The sequence below is a fragment of the Martes martes genome (assembly GCF_963455335.1).
Source record: "Martes martes genome assembly, chromosome: 11".
Taxonomy (NCBI): Eukaryota; Metazoa; Chordata; class Mammalia; order Carnivora; family Mustelidae; genus Martes; species Martes martes.
The window spans coordinates 67,661,431-67,681,898 of NC_137899.1; the positions used below are offsets into that span (position 1 = coordinate 67,661,431).

Consider the following 20,468-nt stretch of genomic DNA (forward strand, 5'->3'; position numbering starts at 1 on the left):
ACACAGGATATAACCTGGCATGTGAGTGGGCTAAATATGGCTATAGGCATAGCAGTAGATTTCATAGCTATAATACACGGCTGCTCATCTATAGATCTTTGAGTTTGAGTTTCTATTTTAGAAGGCAAAAATTACTCACTCATGTGGTACATAAAATAATAGAGGCTACGGCCTTCTTTGGGCAGCTATAACTTTCTGGCCCCAATATATCTTAGCATTATCAGCCAGTAGTTCTCCAACCCATTTTCTTCTCTCAGTTTGCTCTCTCTGTCTTCTCTCAATCCTATACTCTGAATTCAATGTTTCTCAATCAGAGGATGTTCCGTCCTATGTTGGAAGCACCCTGTGCCTTTTCACATACTCTCTCCTCTTCCTAGAAAGTTTTTCTCTTGCTTTCCCTCCCTTAGCAATTCCTTTTCAACCCACCTCGGACACCATTTCCTCCAGGAGCCTTTCTCAAGTCTCCCAGGCTCTCTCTGTATTTAAATGTCCCAGAAGTGGAAAACACTGGATCATTATTGCATGTTGGCACATAAGTCTTACATCTACTAGACACCCAGGGCTAGGGCCTAGGTTGTATTTATCTTTGAATTCCTAGTTCCTGGCACAGACCTGATAGAAAGAAGATACTCAATCTCATATGAGTATGAAATGAAGCAAATCTCAATAAAAGGCCTTTGCGTTAAGACCAGGGTTTTCAAGCTGATGCTAGAACATTAGCTTCTAGTATAATCTGTTTCTTATGGTAGGTTCATGAATCACACTAGAAAAATAAAAGCTGGATTCCAGGACATGGTGAGATGGAAGCTTCTGCTATGTGAAATATATCCCTATTTGTTATCAGTGAGACCTGGTCAGATTGGTTCCTTTCCTTTTCTATTCCTAGAACCTTGGACAGCACCCAGCAGAGCAGATGCAGAATGAGTGAGAAGTCTGATCATTTACCAATGTATTGCTATGAACGAGGTGTCTCCCTTATGGATGCTAATGTTGAAGTCTGCTTTGCTCAGCAATTGAACTAACCAAAGTCCCATAGTATAAAATGTCAGAACCTACCCTCTAGTTCGGAAAACTGTCTGAAGAGCCAGCAACACACATTGGTTACTGCCCACTACCATGTACCGACAGATCTCCTGTGGACACATTTTGTCAGCTCTCTTTTTAAGCTGCAGATAATCCCCTTTCTACCAAAAGTCCCAGAGGTAGGGAGCAGCAGGCTTGTGGAGTACTAGAAGAAGGGGTGTGGTATGGGGGATTGAGGCAGGAAAGTCTTAGAACCATGGGTTTCCTTTCTGCCTTTTGATGTTTTGCCTGATGAACCAGGTGTATGAACGCTGGAAACTTTGCAAGACAATTGGTTTTCATGTACAGGCAATGAAAGAGTCAGGCTGGGGGAGATACTGCCTGTCTCAGCCCTCAAGGTAGCCTGGAAGAGCAGGGGGTGACTGGAACATCTTGACCAGTGAATACCAGGGAAGAGCCTCCACTTGCTAACATATCTCTATGTTTATAGCAGTGTGCCCCATTCATCCATCCGTCCACCCACTTTTCCATGAAGGTCATGGCAAAAAAAAAAATAGATTGGAAAATGTCATTTACTCTGTTCTGTTGGTCTCCTATACAGGGAGAGGAGTCTAACACAGGAAGGCCACATCCACCCACATGTGTCATATGCGCCAATGAGATCATCATCTCCACACCTGTTTCAATATTGGTGACTTGTGTCTTCTCTCTTCTCTCTCTCTCTTTTTTTTTTTTGGTTAGTCAGGCTGGAAATTTATCAGTTTTATTAATATCTTCCAAAAATCAAGTTTTGCTTTTGTTGATTTTCCCTGCTTTCAAAAGTTTCACTGATTTCAACTCTAATATTAATTATTTCTTTTCTTCTCTTTGCTTTAGGCTTAAATTGCTCTTCTCCAGCTTCATAAGGTGGAAACTTTATTGATCTTATATATTTCTTCTTTTCTAATAGATATGTGTTTAATATTATAAGTTTCCCTCTAGCCCTGCTTTTGTCCCATCCTGCACATCTTGATGTTACATTTTAGCTCCATGTAGTTTATTTTGTAATTTCTCTTGAGACTCCTTTGAACTATGTAGAAGTGTATTTTCAAATTTCTGTATTTGGGGAGATTTTTCCAGCTATCTTTCTATTACTGATTTCTAGCTTAACTCCACTCTGGCCTGAGAACATGCTTTGTATGACTGCTATTCTTTTAAATTTGTTAGGATATATTTTATGGCCCAGAATGTGGTCTGTCTTGGTGAATGTCTCTTGTGAGCTTCACAAGAATGCGTATTCTGCATTGTCAGGTGGATTTTCTATTACTGGTAATTAGATCAAGTTGACTGATGGTGCTGTTCTAAGTCATCGATATCTTTACTGATTTTCTTTCTGCTTCATCTATCAATTACTGACAGAGAGGTATTGAAATCCCCATGTAATAATGGACTTGGGAATTTATCCTGTTAGTTCTTTGTCTTTGGTTTTCTGCATTTGAAATATGTCATGCCTAAATGTTATGGGTGGGGTTTTTGTTGTTATTGTTGTTGTTGCATATTTATCTTGCTTAATGTTCTCTAAATTTCCTGGATTTGTGGTTTTATGTCTGTCATTAATTTTGGACTGTCCTTAGCTATTCCTGATTTAATATTTCTTTTGTACCATTCTTTTTTTCTTCTGGTATTCTAATTATACATAGGTTATACCGTCTGCAATTGTCTCTCAGTTCTTTGGGGTTTTCATTTTTTTCCCTCTTTGTTTCAGTTTAGAAGTTTCTGTTGACTCATCTTTAAGGCACTAATCCTTTCCTTGGCCACATCAAGTCTACTGATAAACCAAGGAGAAGCATTCTTCACTTCTGTGACAGTACTTTTATTTATAGTCTTTCCTTTTGTCTCATTTCTAGAGTTTCTGCCTCTTTGATTACATTACCTATCTGTTCTTTCAGGTTGTTTCCTTTTCCCTTTAGAGCCTAAGACATTTATAATCTAGTTATTTTAAATTCTCTGTCTGATAATTCTAGCATCTTTGTCATAATGGAGTCTGGTTCTGATGATTGCTTTGTTTCTTCAGGCTATTTTTTCTTGCTTTTTGGCATGCCCAAAATTTTTGTTGAGATCCAGACATGTTATGTTAGGCAACAGGAAGTGGGAGATATAGATGCTTATGGTGATGATGTATGTTAATCTGGTGAGGAATTGGGATATGTTTAATATTTGCTGTAGCTATAAATTCCAGAGGCTTCAAATTCCTCTAGTGTTCCCGTTTTTCATCTCCTCTATTGACTTTGGGATTCCCTAAGTACTCCTCCTCAGAGACAGTTGATGTCTTGTAGATCTTTCTGCCCTAATCCAATGTTTTATTATCTTGGAGTCTTATTAGTATATTGGCAGGGTATGGGTGATTAATAGCACTCTATAATTTCCCAATTAAATCTTCATCTTCTAGGGGCTCTGTATCTTCTGGCTTTCACCTTCTCAAATGGTATAGACTTCCCTTCCTATCCTCTCCCCTTTTGCCTGGCTGCATAGTTTCCTATCCATTTCCTTGGGCTCTGACTTGACTATGTCTCCCCCACCCCCAACACCACCGTTGAGACAGAAAGGCTAAAATGAGATGAAATGGGAGAAATGTTCTTGCCCTAGATAGGAAAAAAGGGTCTGGAGGACAGAACTTTGTTATGGAGAAGGCTCTGGCATATTTCATGTTTACTCTTTCTTTTTCCCTGCCAGAGACATAAGGGGTGGTCCTTTTCAGTTCTTCACTGTGAGAATCTGCTAGGCTTACAGTAGGTAAAGCCCATGAAAGTATGCTCCCCAGAAGACTGCAACCCCAAGCTTCTCAAACTCACACTAACCCACACTCAGCCTACAGCAATTTATCAGAATGGTCATTTAAGGGATCCTATGATTTCTAGCTCCAGTGGATTCTGCATCAAGTGAGCAGATCGGGCTATGGCTCTCAGGATGCTCTTGACTCTCCAGATTCCAGGGTGGTGGTTTGCCCTGCAACCTCAGTTCTTGGGTAAGTCCAAGAAAATTGTTGACTTTCACTTTATTCAGTTTCTTCTTACTATAAGGATAGGAATGAAAATTCCCAAGCACCTTACATGTTGGAACTGAAAGCAGTCTCTCCACATGTATTTTACCTAATGCTCTCCATCTCTACTCAGAGCGCATGAGTCCTGGCAATCTGTTTTGCTGCCAGCTACACCCTTCCTGGCCTTCTCTGGGTTATAAACTCTTATTGCTGCCAATTTCCCCACATTGTTTCCTGCTCAGCTCCAAGTGTTCTAGAACCATGGGGCTAAGCTGAGCCAGTGCTCCCCGAGACTGTGCTCTGCATGTCAGGTGGCTGAGGAGGCAAACCATGAAGACTGGGACCTTGCTGGTGTAGTTAAGGATGCTCCTCTGAAGTCTGATGAGCGGTAAAATCTCTATTTCCCCACATCACAAACAAGAGAGAAATGTTGTGTAACAGGTGACCCACAGACTCTGAGGCACACCGTTGTATCAGTGTGCTTGTAAGTTAAGTGCGTTATATGATGGTGCTGTGACAGGCTTGACAAAGAAGGAATTCACATTGAGTTGAGGTGAGTTATACTTATGTGACTTACGAACCAATGATCTTACTGTCAGTTATCTTTACAGTATATTTATCCTCCTAAGTAGTACTTTTACAGTATAACTGATCTGTGGGGTATTTTCTACCAAGGTGACTGGAGCACCCAGATCTATCTAGATAATTTTGTTCATGGATGGGTACTATGTATCACAAGATGCGAGAGGTAGAAACAAAGAATTGGCTCCCTGGTGGCCCTTCCAAGGGCAAACACCTCCAAAGTGGGGGCAAAGGAAATTCTTCCATCTTTTCAGATAGTGCCTCCTCCCACACTCTCTAGTATGGAACCTGGGCTGTTATGATCAACACCTGGTTGGTAACTAGGAGGAGAGGGTGAAAAATATTGTGATATGAAGAGGATTTAAGCAATATTCACCTCTGGGGGAAAATTTCCCCTTTAATACGGGTTTGAGTTATTTCACACACTTTCCATGACGCTAAAGGCTACCACGCCCTTAAATTTTCTAAAATGTTTTGAATCCTCTTTCCCAGGCTTCACAGAGACCCCAGAGGCTACCAAGAAGGTAAGGACAGCAGGAGAAAATGGAAGAGATTGGAGTGGAGGTCAGGGAAGGGAGAGCATGAACATAAATGGGAAGTGAGGAGAGGCCCAAAGAATGGGTGGGGATGAGGGGAGCAGGCTTGAGGGTGGCTTGGGTGACAACAGTGGGGAGGCAATTTCTAGGGTTGTCAGGAGACAGGAAGGGAGAGAATGGAAGAGGTGGGGAGAGAGATTTGAAAGTGATCAGTGAAAGCATAAGGCTAAGGGATATAAAAGCAGTCAGGAAAGGAAAAAGGAGAGCTGAGTAAGTGACGTGCTACAGCACAAGCACGCGCACGCACGCACATGCACACTCATGCACGCACACGCGCACGCACACGCGCATTGCTCCTAACGTGGGGCTGGGCCCCCCCGCCGTCTCTGGCTGCACTGTGAGATAGCGCTGTTCGCAACAATTTGGAAATCATACCTTGTTTTGTTTAAGGGCACCTTTCTCTTTCATATGAGGGCAGTCCTTCCCCGTCACCACAGCTTTGATATCTGCCACCGGCACTGCAATTCAGAAGAGAAAATTAAAGTCACTACACCGTGGGAGAGCAGAGATGAGAGGAAAGAAGCAGGACTGAGCCCGGAGTCTGCGAACACAGTTGTCATTCCTGAAACTACTGCAACACAAGGAAAGAAAAGAGGTAAAAAGAGAAAGGGAAGTGAGGCAAAATCCCAGGACCAGAAACTAAAATGGATTCTTATAGTCTGCTAAAAAGCATCCCTGGGGAGAAAAATCTATGTTCACAAGCAGAAAATTTGGTTCACTAAAACAAATCCCTAGAAAAACCCATCATCGTTGTGTAAAGGTGATGGTATCAGAATCAGCAGTAATAATACTACCACCAATGGTACTAATACTGGTATTAGTTCCTGCTGCTAGGAACAATGCCAGGTGTTTCACACACATTGCTATCTCTTGCTACAGCAGTTGCATCGATTTGATTCTGAGTTTTGGGTAAGGAGGAGAAGCAACCTTACCCAAAAAAAAAAAAAAAAAAATCGATCTGGATCTCAACACTCATTCTCCAAATTCTCATTCTCTACCATCTCATTAATTTTCACAGCAACTCTGTAAGGCAGGTATGTGTGTGTGTGTGTATATATGTATATGTATATGTATATGTATATATATATACACACACACATATACATACATACACACACATACATACATATATGTGTGTGTATGTATGTGTATATATATATATTTTTTTATCCCTATTTTTATAGACAATGAAAGTAAACTCAATTAAAGAAAGAGAACATTATTTTCTGATAGGGAAATGGTAGCTGGTATTTATCTTGGAGATCCTGAGAATAATGGATTTAGATAAAATGATGTTATCTCATGTCTTCCTCAGGACTTGGAGGAAGATAAAAGATGCAGACAGGTTTGTACATTTAAAACTTGTCAAGAACATCGAAGAGAGAGAAGGCAGTAAAATGGTTTGGAACCACACTTTCTAAAACTGTGAAGTCACCTATCCCTCTCCAATCCCTAATCTTTTAGTCCCACAAGGGACTGTGAATCCTGGGGCCCATTTAGGATTTGCAGAAACTTCTAATAATCAATGCCTCAGACTCCCTTAATGACAAAGATGATGAGAGATTTCATAATTAAGGTTCATATACTTTTACTGAGGAATTGTGTTGTGGGGGAGAGATTTGGATGAAGATGAAATTATGAAACATATAGAATATCAAAATGATATAATAGGGAGGCCCTTTAAAAGCTCACATTTCCCAGGTCCCCTAAAATTGCTAAGACTTTGCTCAAATCTATTGACAGCCCTAGAGCTTTCTCTAACCCTGGAGAAAAGTGGGGTTGAAATTAACTCTTCCAGGAATCTCTGCACATACCCCCTGCTGTCTGTCCCACCACATCGGCTCCTTCATCTTGCAGTCCTGATTCTAGATCACTTTGGCAGGCATCATGTGTGCTGACCAATATCTGGCTTTCCTCCTTTTTCTGGGCATGTGGAAGACTACATTTCCCGGCAACCTTTGCAGTTAGGTGGGCCATGTGATTAGATCTGGCCGGTGAAACATGAGAGATGATGGCATGCATGTCTATTCTTGAAGGAAGCAGTAAAAAGTCCACGTCCACCAGCCTCCCTTCAGAAACCCAACAGACCACATGCTCCATCCAGATGGCACAGCTGTGGGATGGCACGGGAGCCACTGGTCTGAGGGGCTGTGTGCAACTGTCCTTCCATGGCCCAGGCCAGTTATGTAACATGAGTGAGAAATAAACTCTTGCCGTAAGCCACTGAGATCTGGGAGCTGTTTGTTCCTGCAGCGTAATGCAGCAATGCAGCCTATCTAGAGTGGCATAATCATTTACCTTCGATGCCTTTCTGGCCTCTAAGCCTAACCCTAACCCTAACCCTAACCCTATAATTCCTGGACTTCCTTTTGACCACAACCCCTCACTGACTTCAAACTCTTCTGAAATCCATTATAACCAATAATCATCCCTATTCCCCTCAGTGATCAATCTGGTTGTCTATTCACAACCCCAGGAGGGGACATTTGGGCACTTTGGGAAACTGGGTTGACTGTGTTTACTTTTCGAAATGGAGCTCCACTGCCGAAGCGAATTCGTGGAAGAGATAACCCACCCATTCAAAAGCCTTCTCAAGCCTCAGATGGAGTTCCAGTCATAAGTACTTTGCAGAAAAAGTCTTTTGTTGTATCATATATAACACAGTCAACGAACTAGAAAGAGTTTCCACAGTCTATAAATACTAAGTTACCCTTTGGCTTTGAAAACCCATCATATGGAACCGGACAAGAGGAACACAAAAGTCGATGGTGGGAGTAGTCTTCAGAGTCTCTAATGAGAAGGCTTCAGGGGAGAAAAGGCACTTTTCCACTGTTCTCATGGCAGTACATATTCTGTTTTTTTTATACGTATTGTCCCCTGTCAAGGAGACAAGTTGCTGTATTACTCCCAGGACTGTGGCTAAGAGGAAACACAAAGTTCTAAAAATACAGTCTGGCTTTTAAAGGTTGCTCTTTGCATAGTTTGTCTCCAGGTGCACTGGAAGATTAGGTGTCAGAAGGGCTAGAACGCCGTCCTTTCTATTCCCATGAGCAGAATCAGGCTGGTGTCTCTTGAATCTACACTCTGAGGAGGCAAGAGAGGGCTCCTGACTCCTTCAAAGTCAGGCGAGGGTTTCCAACAGGCTTTTTTTTTTTTTTTTTTCAATGTGGGAGCAGTAAAAAGAAGCGGTGCCCAGAGAAAGGAGAAATAAAAGGGGCCCTGCCGGCGCCCTCCACCCCACTCTAAGTGCTTGGGGCATGGTCTCATTTCTTCCAATCCTTTTCTCAGTTTGAGCCAGACTGAGACAATCTCATTCAATACTACTGTTTTACAGATGGGAAGACTGAGGCCCAAAGAGAGGAAGTAAATTATGCAGTGAGGAAGTAAATTATGCAATGCCACATAGTTAGTGGGGGCCGGAGCTGGGACTGTTTTTTCTTCTATTCTACACTCCCTAGCTTGGTCATGGCTTCTCCCTATGTGTGGAAGGTATCAGCACCCCAAATCATGCTGTACACAGCCCTGGATGTGGTGATCACTTCAGATACTCCAGGAAACTCTTCGGTGGCTAATATCTGTGGAAAGCACAGGAACTTTGATTTAAAACAAAAATACAATGGAAAAAGGAAGGGTGACCACCAAAATAGGTTAGCTTTCACCACTAGGAGCCAAACTGAGGCAGAAACCACCCCAGGAAGTAGCTAGTGAGCCATGAGCACTTGCAGTATACACAGCTCCATAGAGGTTCCTGTGAGTGGCCACACAGAGGGGGGTCGGGCAGAGCCTATCCCTCCACAGTCAGTGAAGAATCGGATCTCTAATTTGGCAGTTCAGAGCAGTGGGAGGGACACGTGCTGCTGGTGTCATGGGCTGGCTTTGAATTCTAGATCCACCACTGGATCTGTTCCACTTTGGGCTGAAGTGCTGGGAGCCTAATCTTCCTCGTCTGCAATGGGGAACTCGAGCATCAGCTGCGTCAGAGTTTCTCCGAGAACGACGTCCTAAGGCCAGAGCAGGATCATGGCTGGCTTTTCATCTAGGCCATGAAGGGTCGTGGGTAAAAGCCACGGCTATGGAGCTGGATGGTCGCAGAGATCTCTGCTCTACTGCTTACTAGCCATGGGACCCTGAACAGGTTGTTTAAATTTTTCTGTACCTCACTTTCCTTATCTGTAAAAGAAGGGCAATGATGTCTACCTCTCTAGGTTGGTGAGAGGGTAATTTATGTAGAGCTCTTAGAACAGCGCCTGGCATACAGTAAGCACTCAATAAATATTGATCACAATTATTCTCGTTATCAATAATCAAAGTTAATTTTCTCTTTGGATTGAGGGACCTGAATTATTCAGCGTGCTTCCGTGACCCAAATTGCCCACTTTGGTTTGCTGTCTCAGCTGTTCCTCCCATCCTCTGTAATAGGCTCAATCGCCCTCTGAGGGGGTGAGCCTTCTCCTCCCTGTCCCCTTTGATGTGGGAGAGAGGAGCTCTGGCCTAGATTCCTTCAAAGGGCAGCGCTGAGGGGCCTGGGGCACGGCTGGAAAGTTGCGGAGTCTAGTGTCTAGTGCGGGTGATGAGAGCCCGTAAACGTGGAGACTGGGATGTGGGGTGTATCTCCTGCTAAACAGGAGTAATACGAGAAGAGATTTCCTAAACCTTTAGGGGTGACAACAGCTAAGGAGAGGCCCTCAATCTCCACTCATCCTCTCTGCATTAAGAAGATTCAATTTTACTCTTTGATTCATCAATATCTCAATATTCAGCACTGATTAACTCAAGGGGCGGAAGACAATTTCCCCCGTGGTCTCAGGAGAGGGCAACCGTACATGGCAAGAGTGATGGCACTTGATATTAATTAAAGGAACATTTCATTTTTCTAGTGGAACAAGGTTTATGACTTCTAAGGGCTCTAAGAAGATGGGCAGAATGCGGAATTGGAATTAAATGCAAACCAACTTGAGTTTCCTAAGCAGGGGCCTGCTCATCCCAGGCACATATCAGGTCCATTTTACTTCTTTACATGAATACATGCCCTCCCTGGCTCCCACATGCATAAAGATACAGTCTCACCAACACACACACACACACCCACACCCACACACACATACCCTTCCACATGCATACAGCTGTACAGGTACGCAGTCCTGGTTTATCCTGCAATGGGTAAGCTGTTCATGGAGCAGTTCTTTTGAACTCTCAAGTACTGAGTTTCAAAGGCTGCAGAGGAAGGGGCAGGCTAGAGTTTTTGGAGCCATTGTCAGAAGGGACCACTGTAACCCTTTCCCAGAACCAGCATCAATCCGTGGTCACCACCAAAAGCTGTTCGGAGATTTGCAGCTCTGACCTTGCATTTCCGCGACCACCCTGGCAAGCTGGTTCTCCCTGGCTTTGGCACTCCGGGTTTATAGCTAGTTACTTTCACCCTGCCAGCAAGTCCAGGAGCTGCCCCTACAAGGCTCGGGAGCTGTCTGCGCCTTGACCTTCTCCAGGAGCAGGGCTACCAATCTCCTAAGCAACAGAACTAGCTAGAAGGGGAGTGCTGCATATAAAACCTGCAAATGATGCCAATCAATGTCTATCTGCGGACTGAGAATAGGATTATATCCCTAAAAATATGGGGATAAATAGTATGTCCAGTGAGTGGGAGAGCCAATTCACTGGCCCACGTGGGGAAAAAAAAATTAATCAAGCTCTGTGTGTGCGTGTGTGTGTGTGTGTGTGTGTATGTTCTCCCCACACCACTTTCCCTATCTCCTGGTCAGGTTAAGAACAAGACTATGGAAGACTGCATAGAAATCCTGTTTGCCTTGAGCAACGGCAACATTTAACTCTTCCTTTTACCACCGTAGAGCAGCGATTCCAAACTGCTGGCCTCTGGACAATTCCAAGTTCATGAGGGAGGTTTCACCAGTGAGTTTTCACTAGTTAATAGCAAACAGAGGAAAATGAAGACACAGCTGTGAGTTTTTAATAAAGCTAATTTAATTTAGTAGATGGGACTGTCCTATATTCCAAGATTAGGTCTCAGGTCTTTCTTATTGTTTTTCATGATCAAGAGCCTCCTTTTTAATGAAAGGAATGTGATATTAAATTTTAGTTAGATCTCATTTTTTAATAGACTTTTTTTGGGGGGGGGGCCCAAATTAAAAGTTGTCAAGCTACTGTCAAATCACTTTTTTTTGTTCTTCTGAAATATTTACTCACTGGTGAAGCCAACTTTCGGAAATCACCACGAAAAGAAGAGTAGCAGACAGTGTCTAGCTCAGGGGTTCTCATTTTGAGTAAGTTTCAGAACTGCCTAGAGAGTCTGTGAAGACAGAGATTGCTGGCCCCTTTCCAAGTTTCTGATTTAGGAGGACTAGAAATGAGGCTGGAGAATCTGCATTTCTAGTAAGTTTTCAGGAGATGCTGCTCATGGCCCAAGGACCACCCTCAGAACCACTGGTCCAGCTTGTCCATGGTGGAATGGGGAAGGCTTTCTGAGACCTGAAGAGAGGGTCCTCATTACGGGCAGATGCTGCCACAGTAGGGACACACAGACACTGCCCCGGACTCTGCACCTGCACCTTTCAGATTCCCTGCTCCTCCCACTACCGGGGCCAATAATGTGGGCCGGGGAGGCAGTGCTCCTGTGATAGCAAACAAGAGTGTTTTCTGAACTAAATGACTCTACGAAAACCAGATTGTTCCATTTTGAAGCTGGAGGAAGAGAGAATGTTCCAGGCTGTCCATCTAATATGTCAGTGCAGAGTCCGAATGTATCAGGAATTTCTCACTTGTGGTGACTTGCTGCCTTTGGTGGCTGTGGCTGCAAGGAAGTCAATCCAGAGCTGATTTCTGTGGGCCTTGGTGTGACGAGCAGGAAGGCGCTGAGGCTTGGGGGGTAAGGATTCTGTCTGGGACACACTTATATGACTCATGCAGGGCCAATGTGACTTTTGAAGGCTCTCTAAAAGTGTTTTTATTTGTTTTCTCACTCTGGTTTCTCTACCTGGGATATCCTCTGAGGTTATGTTCATTTTATCTCATTTCTCTTCCAAATTAATTCATCACCCTGGTGTATTTTAATGTTTCCATAACACCTGGTTTAATTTGTACACTTATTCCTGTCTAAAAACCTAGAAGCTGGTTTGATGTCAGGCTAAAAAAGTTAGCAAATTACTGGCTCTTCAAAACATGCAGGTTAAAACATAATACAGAAACAGCAAATAAATACAAATAATAATAAGTATTTCAGGGAATAGTTAGCTGCCAATAGAATGTAATGGAGAGTAGATATTTCTGAGTGTTTCAGGAAGCAAAACCAACTACCCAAATTCAATCTTCCTATACAAGAGAGCCACTTACGTTTGTCCTGTAAGGAATCGTGGGGCACTTCTCCCTGAGGACTCTCTTCCAAGTCTCCATAATGTAGGACCTTGTGGTTGGGTGAAAGTCGACAGTACCAAAATTTGTCTGAGGGGGGAAAAACACACACACACACAATTTGTAAGGTAAGTGATTCTGATTTCCAAAAATATCGACATCTTTATTTCCTAAGAGTCTTGCCTGAAAGAGCAAGCAATGCATTTGATTTTAGGTCTTCAGGAAGGAATGAATTCTAGAGCTCTGGGCAGTAAGTCCCCTTTTGATTTTGATCTTTAGTTAGCACTGTCCTGCTAATCACTGGGGAGGTTATTAAACCCTTCAGGAATAATGGCACCAGGTTTTCTGCAGGGGTGGCTTCCAGAGGGTTATTTCATCAGTATCTGTAATGACTATGGGAATTATTCCTTGTCCACATAGGCCTGGCAAAAGTGGGGAGGGAGATGCAGAAAAACCAGCTTTCTTGGTTCTCTTCTGCTTCCACATTCTTCTTTGAGGTTAAGACAGTTGACATGGTTGTGTGCCATATCTTAGTTGGTGTACCAGAACCCCACCCCTGGGGCCAATACACACAAATTAATCCAGGAACGAATTGTTATTCTAGTGTTAGACACAAGGGGTGGACTTCATGAGGAAATCATCCAAATAACTCAGGGATTTATCCAAAGGACGAGGATATTCATGATCGTCTCCTCTCTGATTCCTAGAGTTTAGTTCTCTAAATAGACATGACTAGAAGGGCATTAAGGGGTACAATCTTCCAGTTATAAAATGAATAAGACACGGGAATGTAATGCATAGCACAGGGAATATAATCAGTAACCTGGTAACAATTTTGTACGGCGACGGAGTGTAGGTACATTTACTGTGGTGACCTTTTTGTAATATATTTAAGTATCGAATCACTATGGTGTACACCTGAAACTAAAAAAAATTTAAAAAAATAAAAATTATGACAAAAACAAAGAAATAGGCATGACTGGGGCCTTAAGAGTCATTCTTTTAATTTTTTTTATTATGTTACGTTAGTCACCATACAGTACATCATGAGTCATTCTTATAAATAACTCCCTCAACTTAACCTGCTCTGCATTCCAATGTAATAAGAAATATCTGAATAAGCCTGTGATGAAGGAATAAGGAGGAAAAAAGCACTTTTTATAGATAAGGAGCTTAAATTGTAACAGCAATGTTTGTGAAGTTCTCAAGCAAGGCCATGCTTAGATGTCTCCTCCTCCAGGAAGCCCTCTCTGGTTACTACTGCTATCAGGGCTGTCCCCATCCTATTAGCTGCCCTAGCATCTTCCTTGATTATGGGTGCCCCCATGTGAAGCATCTTGGTACTTCTCATTACTTGTCACAAACTCCAGGTAAGCAATTTGCCCTAGCAGGTGTACTCTGAATGATTACTGATGGAAGAGGACTCAGGATACTCATGAGCTCAGACAGTGTAGAGAAGTCAGGGCTCTCTAATGACAGCCCCTATCTTCATAATGGCACTGTCTCAATCCCTTGGCACAGTGCCTGCACATAGGAGTAACACAATTGGTGTTCGCTAAATTGATAAACGAGGACCCAAAGGGATTTGGCCAAAATGCTTAAGACCCAGAGCATATATGACCTTGAAAGCATCTATGTATGACCTACCTGTAAGGCCGTCTGTGCAGTTATGTAGTTGGGGAACATGGTGGCCTTGGTCAAGTCACCTCATTACTGTGTCTACAAATGTATTGTTTTGAAACTACTCTGATTAGAAGGTGCTCCATAACGCTGTAAAGAAAGTGGTTTCCTATCTAAAATTGCCTTCACTGCAAAACTTATGTCTTAACTAGAATTCTTTTAATAGAAAAGAAAGTGTTAAAAAGGAAGTAAAAGCCACACAATGAACAAAGCAAACACTGAAACGTGATCCACAAAAGCAAAATGCCTCTGTGATTCCCATCTTCCTCATCTACAAACAGGGTTTGGGAATTCTTGAATGTAGTCAGAATATGGCAATCCATATAATTTAAAAAGAATCTGAAGTCTGCTGGAAAAACTGGAGAGGAAAGGAAAAGTTATTTGGTGGCTAGGGAAACATCGGCATTGCTCAATTTAAAAAATTATGTTATTATATCTATACATACAACACATGTCACTTTCCTGGGAGACTATTTCAAAGGGAGAAAATAAAGTTACTCCCTGAATACTCGATAGTCATTTCAATTAGGCAAACATGTGATCACCCATTCTCCAGGAGGCGAACACATTTGGGAATCAGACTCGTGATTCACAATAGGAACTGTGAAGTCCAAAGGAGCAGGCAGTACTTTGGCCATGAGCACCCACAGTGCTCTTGGGGGGCCTGCATGACAGGCCGTGCCAGTTCCTCCTTCCTAATGGGAGCTTTTCACCTCATCTAGATGGACTGCAGAGACTGCACAAAGCCCCCTGGAGAGCTTTACTATGTAGCCTCCTTCCGCTGATACCTCAGCACTGGGATTATTAGCTAAGGGAAGCGTCGCAGAAAACCAGCAAGGAAGTCCTTCCTTGTACTGGGACACACTGGTCTTATTCTGAATAAGGGCCCAAGCTGTTCTTTACAGGGATCCCTCACTACGTAAGGTAGGAAAATCTCTACGGATAATGGTAGCAACCTAAAGCCCAAGGGCCAATATGATGCCATCAAAGATCAACCATTCTCAGGACACTGGGGAGCATCACAAAATTTAAGTGGTACAAACAGATACGCTGTGAAGTAAAATGCACAATTTATATTCTTTTGTAAGACTTCAAAAATTTCCGCTGCGTATGCTTTCAAGGGACATTTCCTTATGCAGTGAATATCTGCAGAGTGCCTACATGGCCGGCACACGGCACCCTACTGGGTACAGCAAAAAGTCATCAGGGTGACAGGCAGACATTAGAGACAGAGCCAAGAAGTTCAAGGATGAGGAACTCCCTTGGTTTTTGGTGGCAACTGAGAGAAACATGGTGGAAACCCTTGTTTCCCAGGTTTGGGAAATAGGCCCAGGGACTCAACAATTCTGACTATACTGCCGGGAAAAACAGGAACAGTGAGGGTCCCTTGGGCGGTGCATTCTTCCAGTCAGAGACTACGAGAGAGGACGGTGGCTCTTTATCAGGGTTCCTGGAGGCAAAGCAACTATCATGTACGCAACGTTGCAGTAGATGTTCGCTGAAAAGAGACACAAAAGGCCTTCCAGAACCCTGCCATGATGATATCTAGCACCCGGCTGACGGAATTTCCTCCTCCCTCTGTCTGACTCCTCTCCTGTCCTCTAGGAGTTTCTCTTTCTCAGGCTACTGCTACAGTGGGAGAGAGCAAAAAGATCCAGACGTCATTAATGGAAGTGATGGCTCCGTTCCTTCCTCCCCATCAAACAGGAAGTCGTGGATGGACTGGAGACAGGGCTGGGAGGTCTCAGGGAGGCTGTTTTGACTCCTAAGCAGATGGGAGGATACCATGACAGTATCTTCTTCGGGATAAAGGCTGGAGTCATTAGCTCTGGGAGGGTTTAGCAGCATTGTAACTTGTGCGTGTCTGTCTCAAACGGGGAGCTGCGGTAGAGGACAGCTAGCTCCCAGCAACAAAAGGCACCAGCTCGTTGCATGAGACAATTTCCGTGTCAGCCAGCAGCAGCAGTTTGATTTGCAGTTTCTTTTAGGGTAAGAAAAATGTGTATTTCTTTTCAAACCCCAGCATGATGTTACTAGTTCCTCAATCCCTCTGGGCAATGAATGAGTGGATTGTGTCACTAAAAGCAATTAGCAGGAAGCAGGGAGAACATTATCAAAGATTGTTTACTAGCATTTAAAGAATAAACAGGAGTTAATATAAGGGTCTTTCAGTCAATTACGAGTGTTAGCACGTTAATAGCCATTTCTTCATTCTCCAAATTCAAAAACTGACAAGATGGAGACAGTTTTGTGCTTCACGTCTCGGTCTGTCTCTGTATGAGTGCATGTGGGTGGGCGTGCAGGCATGCGTGTGCACGCGCGTGTGTGTGTGTGTATGTGTGCAGGATCAGAGAGAAAAGCTGGTTTCAGAGCTCACAAGCCTGGTAAGAAGGTCTCCAGGGCTGATTAAAGCTATTCCCAATGTCACATAGATCATTACGGAGCTAATAACCGCTGACAATTGTAATTCTTACAGCTCTGTTTGATAGAACTTTCTGCAATGACAGAAATACTCCACAGATACTTATCCAATAGTAAGAAATGAAGTTTTAAATTTTATTTAATTTCAAATAAATAAACCATAGGTAGCTATCTTCAACCATACGACTGACTGTTAGTCCTCAGCATCAAGTCTGGAGACACATTTGGGGCTGGCCAGCAGGACTTCAGGGGGTCGAGCAAGCTGGATACCAGCTACCATTGTTGAGTGGGAAATGTTGGGTGAGTCAGTGAGGCACAGGGCACAGCAAGAATGGAGTGTTGATCGGCTCTGCCGGGGACTAAAGGGGACATCTTTGTTTTGGGTGCAAAACCCCCCGTTGGCAGGTAGCTGTTGGCCCAGGGGGACCTTAGAGTCTAGTGTTTGGGAAGCAGGGGGCCTTTACTAAAGTAAAATATTAGGGCACTTGCATTCGGATTTTGGAGCTTTCCTAGGTTAACCTAAAATGTGCAATATCTTTAGCGTGTTTAGGTCTTTTTCCTGCCTAGGCTTGAAGCTTTCCAAGTCATAATGAGGGACCCCAGCAATGTTTTTAAGGGGAAATGTCTTCTCTGAGATGATGAGATACCAGATTGCTCTATTGGTCCAGTAAAGGAAGGGAAGGAGTATAGATAGAGACAGAGGTCATTCTGCCTTCCAAATTTTCCTCATTTCACTGGATAATCTTTAGAACGAGAGATGGTTCTGATTCCGAATTCTGGCTCCCTGCAATCTGCTGCTTCCTTTCACAACAGAAGATGAGTCTAGAGCCCCAAATCCTTTTAAAGATGGTTTAGCCTAACTGCTGCTTTGGAATCATACAGACCTGGGCTCCCCACCAGGCCCTCACACAGGAGCTAAGCGTCTTCGGCCAATCTGTAAGAACCTTAGGGATCCCTATTCTTCTTTTGTTAAGTAACGGTAATTATTATCTGAGTAAAATGTATATAGAATATCTTATTTTGAGGTACTGGAAAGTGCTCTGTCCCTGAAAATCAACTGGATTTTCTTCCTCTGAAAATATGTGTGGATTTAAAAAATTAAGTATATTTAATTTTTTAATCAATTAATTTATTTTTAGAAATTTCTTCTCAGTATTCCAGAATTCATTGTTTATGCACCACACCCAGTGCTCCATGCAACACGTGCCCTCCAACATGAGCTATGATAAGGTTTAATTAAATATTAAATGAAAATTTCAATCAAGGATAGAGGAAGAAACAGCCTGTTCCTAACAAGCATCCAATTGGTCATTTTGCCTGAATATACCTTCAGCTCTAGGTTTTCTGAGTGCACGGAGAGACCAAGGTAACGTAGATCACCCCTGGCAGCAGGAAGGAAGCAAGCCAGTTGCTCGGGGCACAGCCTTTGCTCACATCCGAGTTCCAAATTAAGTTTGTCGTGTTAGTGCTTAGAGAAGGGACGCTGGCCAAGAAAATGGACAATATTTTCAATGAGAAGCAAAAGTTTCATGCTATCATTTCTTGTAACGACTCTCCAGTGTGTTACCCTGGGCTCTTATCAAGACTGTTCAACACGAAGCATTCCGAAAGTCTGTAATCTCTGAGATATAAGGAAAATAGGAAACAGTTCCTGATCCTGCAGATTCTCACGATGGAAATAATGGCCCTACCATAGTCCACTTCTGGAATTTCATCTGAATTCATTCCCGCAGAAGCCCAGGGGACCCAGAAGCAAGGCACTCTATGCTATGTCACTGTTAAGGAGTCTGGGCAGAAGCCTTAGGTACTCTGTGGTGGGAACAGAATGGAGTGAGGTTGGTACGTAACCTCCTTTGCCACTCTCCCACCTGCATTTAAAAACCTATATTCTGAGGATCTACAAGCTAAAATTCATGCTATATATTACTAAGGTATGTTCGACAATGTGCAAAAGCACTCTACTGAGTGCCATAAATGCAGGATTTTGTTTAACCTTTACTTACAATGGACATCATTTGACAGATGAGGAAATAGGAGTATAGAGAGATCTAGTAGGCGGCCCATGGCCAGACAGCTATGGAGCAGGGAAGCGGAGGCTTGAATGCCGTTGGAGGTGTCTCACGTGACTTACTGCCTCCAAGTTCTAATGTGGCCAGAATTCTTAGAAACTCAGATTTGCGAATATCCACATCAGTCTAACCAAGTAGCAGAGCTGCACGGGAGGCGGGCAGAATGATGGGTCGGTATGAACTCGGGTCTTCTAGCCAAATGTGGTGTGGCAAAAGACTCTGTCTGCTCCCCGCTTTCTGGTTCTGGGGCATGGAAATCTCTTTCTGCTCATCTCCCGTACAGCTAATACTTAAATCGACTCTTCTGTATGTGACTTACTGTTGAACAAGCTTAAACGGAGGGTGGCCGCCATTCCTTCACGGTGTACTTGCTCTCTACCCTGGGAGGGCGCGTGGCTGTTCCCTTCTGAGAGCTCCTGTGGAAGTGCACCTCTTTTGAAGGGATTAAAATGATTTTACGGGGGCGTCTGGGCGGCTCAGTCAGTTCAGTGTCTGCTTTCGTCTCAGGTCATGATCTCAGGGTCCTGGGATGGAACCCTGTGTCGGGCTCCCTGCTCAGTGGGGGAGCCTGCTTCTCCCTCTGCCCTTTCCCCTGCTCATGCTCTCATTCACTGTCTCTCTCCAATAAATAAATAAAATCTTTTTTAAAAAATGATTTTACATCATGTCCTCATTAATCTGTGTAAATCTAAGTGGAACGTTTTGATGGGGTGATAGGAAACCAATTTCATCACAGTTGGCTTTGAATCCCTACTTTTATGCACACAGATCTAGTCACCAGATTTTAAATCCACTTGCACAACACCAAAAAGCTTTCCTTTCTGCACTCGAAGGATGATTTTGTATTAAACACAGATGGCCAGGCTCCCTAGGGAGCTTAACTAATAAATTTATAATCTAGGTGCTAATAGTTTTTTGTTCATTAGGTAATTCATTTTTTAAAAATGGGAAAAATTTGCAACTTATGGGCTAATACTTCTTTAGCCAAAAGACTGTCATTATTATATCTGGAAACAGAATTATTCTAGTAGAATCTTATCCACGTCAGACTAGAAAGGGGAGACTTGTGGTAAAATAGACTGGAATGTTAAGTTGAGTTCTTTGAATTACGTTCTGGAGGATTCTAGCTGGACATCAGTGGAGATGTTGGATGGTAGGTATCCATGTGCCATCTCCCCCCACCCCTCCTCCCACTTCCATGTCCTTTGCCCAATGCCAAGTAAATAAAAACTTGATAAATCATCTTACGGGAGCAGTATGTCCTGACTATTGATTTTTCCAAAGGCGATGAAGAGATCAAGCATAGAATCGACTATCTGGCTAACTGAGCTAAGAGATCATCTAGTCCAATTCTCTCACTTATTAGATGGGAAATTGTAACCCTGAGAGGTCATGTGTCTGCCTAAAGGCATTCAGTTGGTCACTTAGAGTTGTAAAGCCTAGAGCCAAGTCCATTCACTCCTAGATCATTGCTCTTTTCCTACACAATCTCCTAGAAGAGTAGCCGCTACACTTTGTTGGGGCTTTCTGAGAGCTACATTCATGATCAGCTTCCCTCCTTACGCTGACTTTAGGTCACAGGTATTTTTATCCCATTTCTGATGGGGAGATTGCCCACAGTCGCACAACTGGTCAGGGGGAGAGGCAGGAGTGCACCTATTTCATGTGGCCCCAGGGCTCTTGTCCTTACCACCATGCCATACTATCTTCTGGAAA

At 43.3% G+C, this 20,468-nt stretch overlaps 1 protein-coding gene across 1 annotated transcript in view; it reads right to left on the minus strand.

The window, feature by feature from the left end:
* Positions 1–20,468, minus strand: part of ELMO1 (engulfment and cell motility 1) — a 524,906-nt gene that overhangs the window by 10,739 nt on the left and 493,699 nt on the right. Inside the window, exons 20-21 of the mRNA XM_080817991.1 lie at positions 12,565–12,672; positions 5,596–5,678 (exon numbers count right to left, since the gene is read on the minus strand). Coding sequence (XP_080674117.1) covers positions 5,596–5,678; positions 12,565–12,672 — 191 coding nt within the window. The remainder of the gene's footprint in view (positions 1–5,595; positions 5,679–12,564; positions 12,673–20,468) is intronic.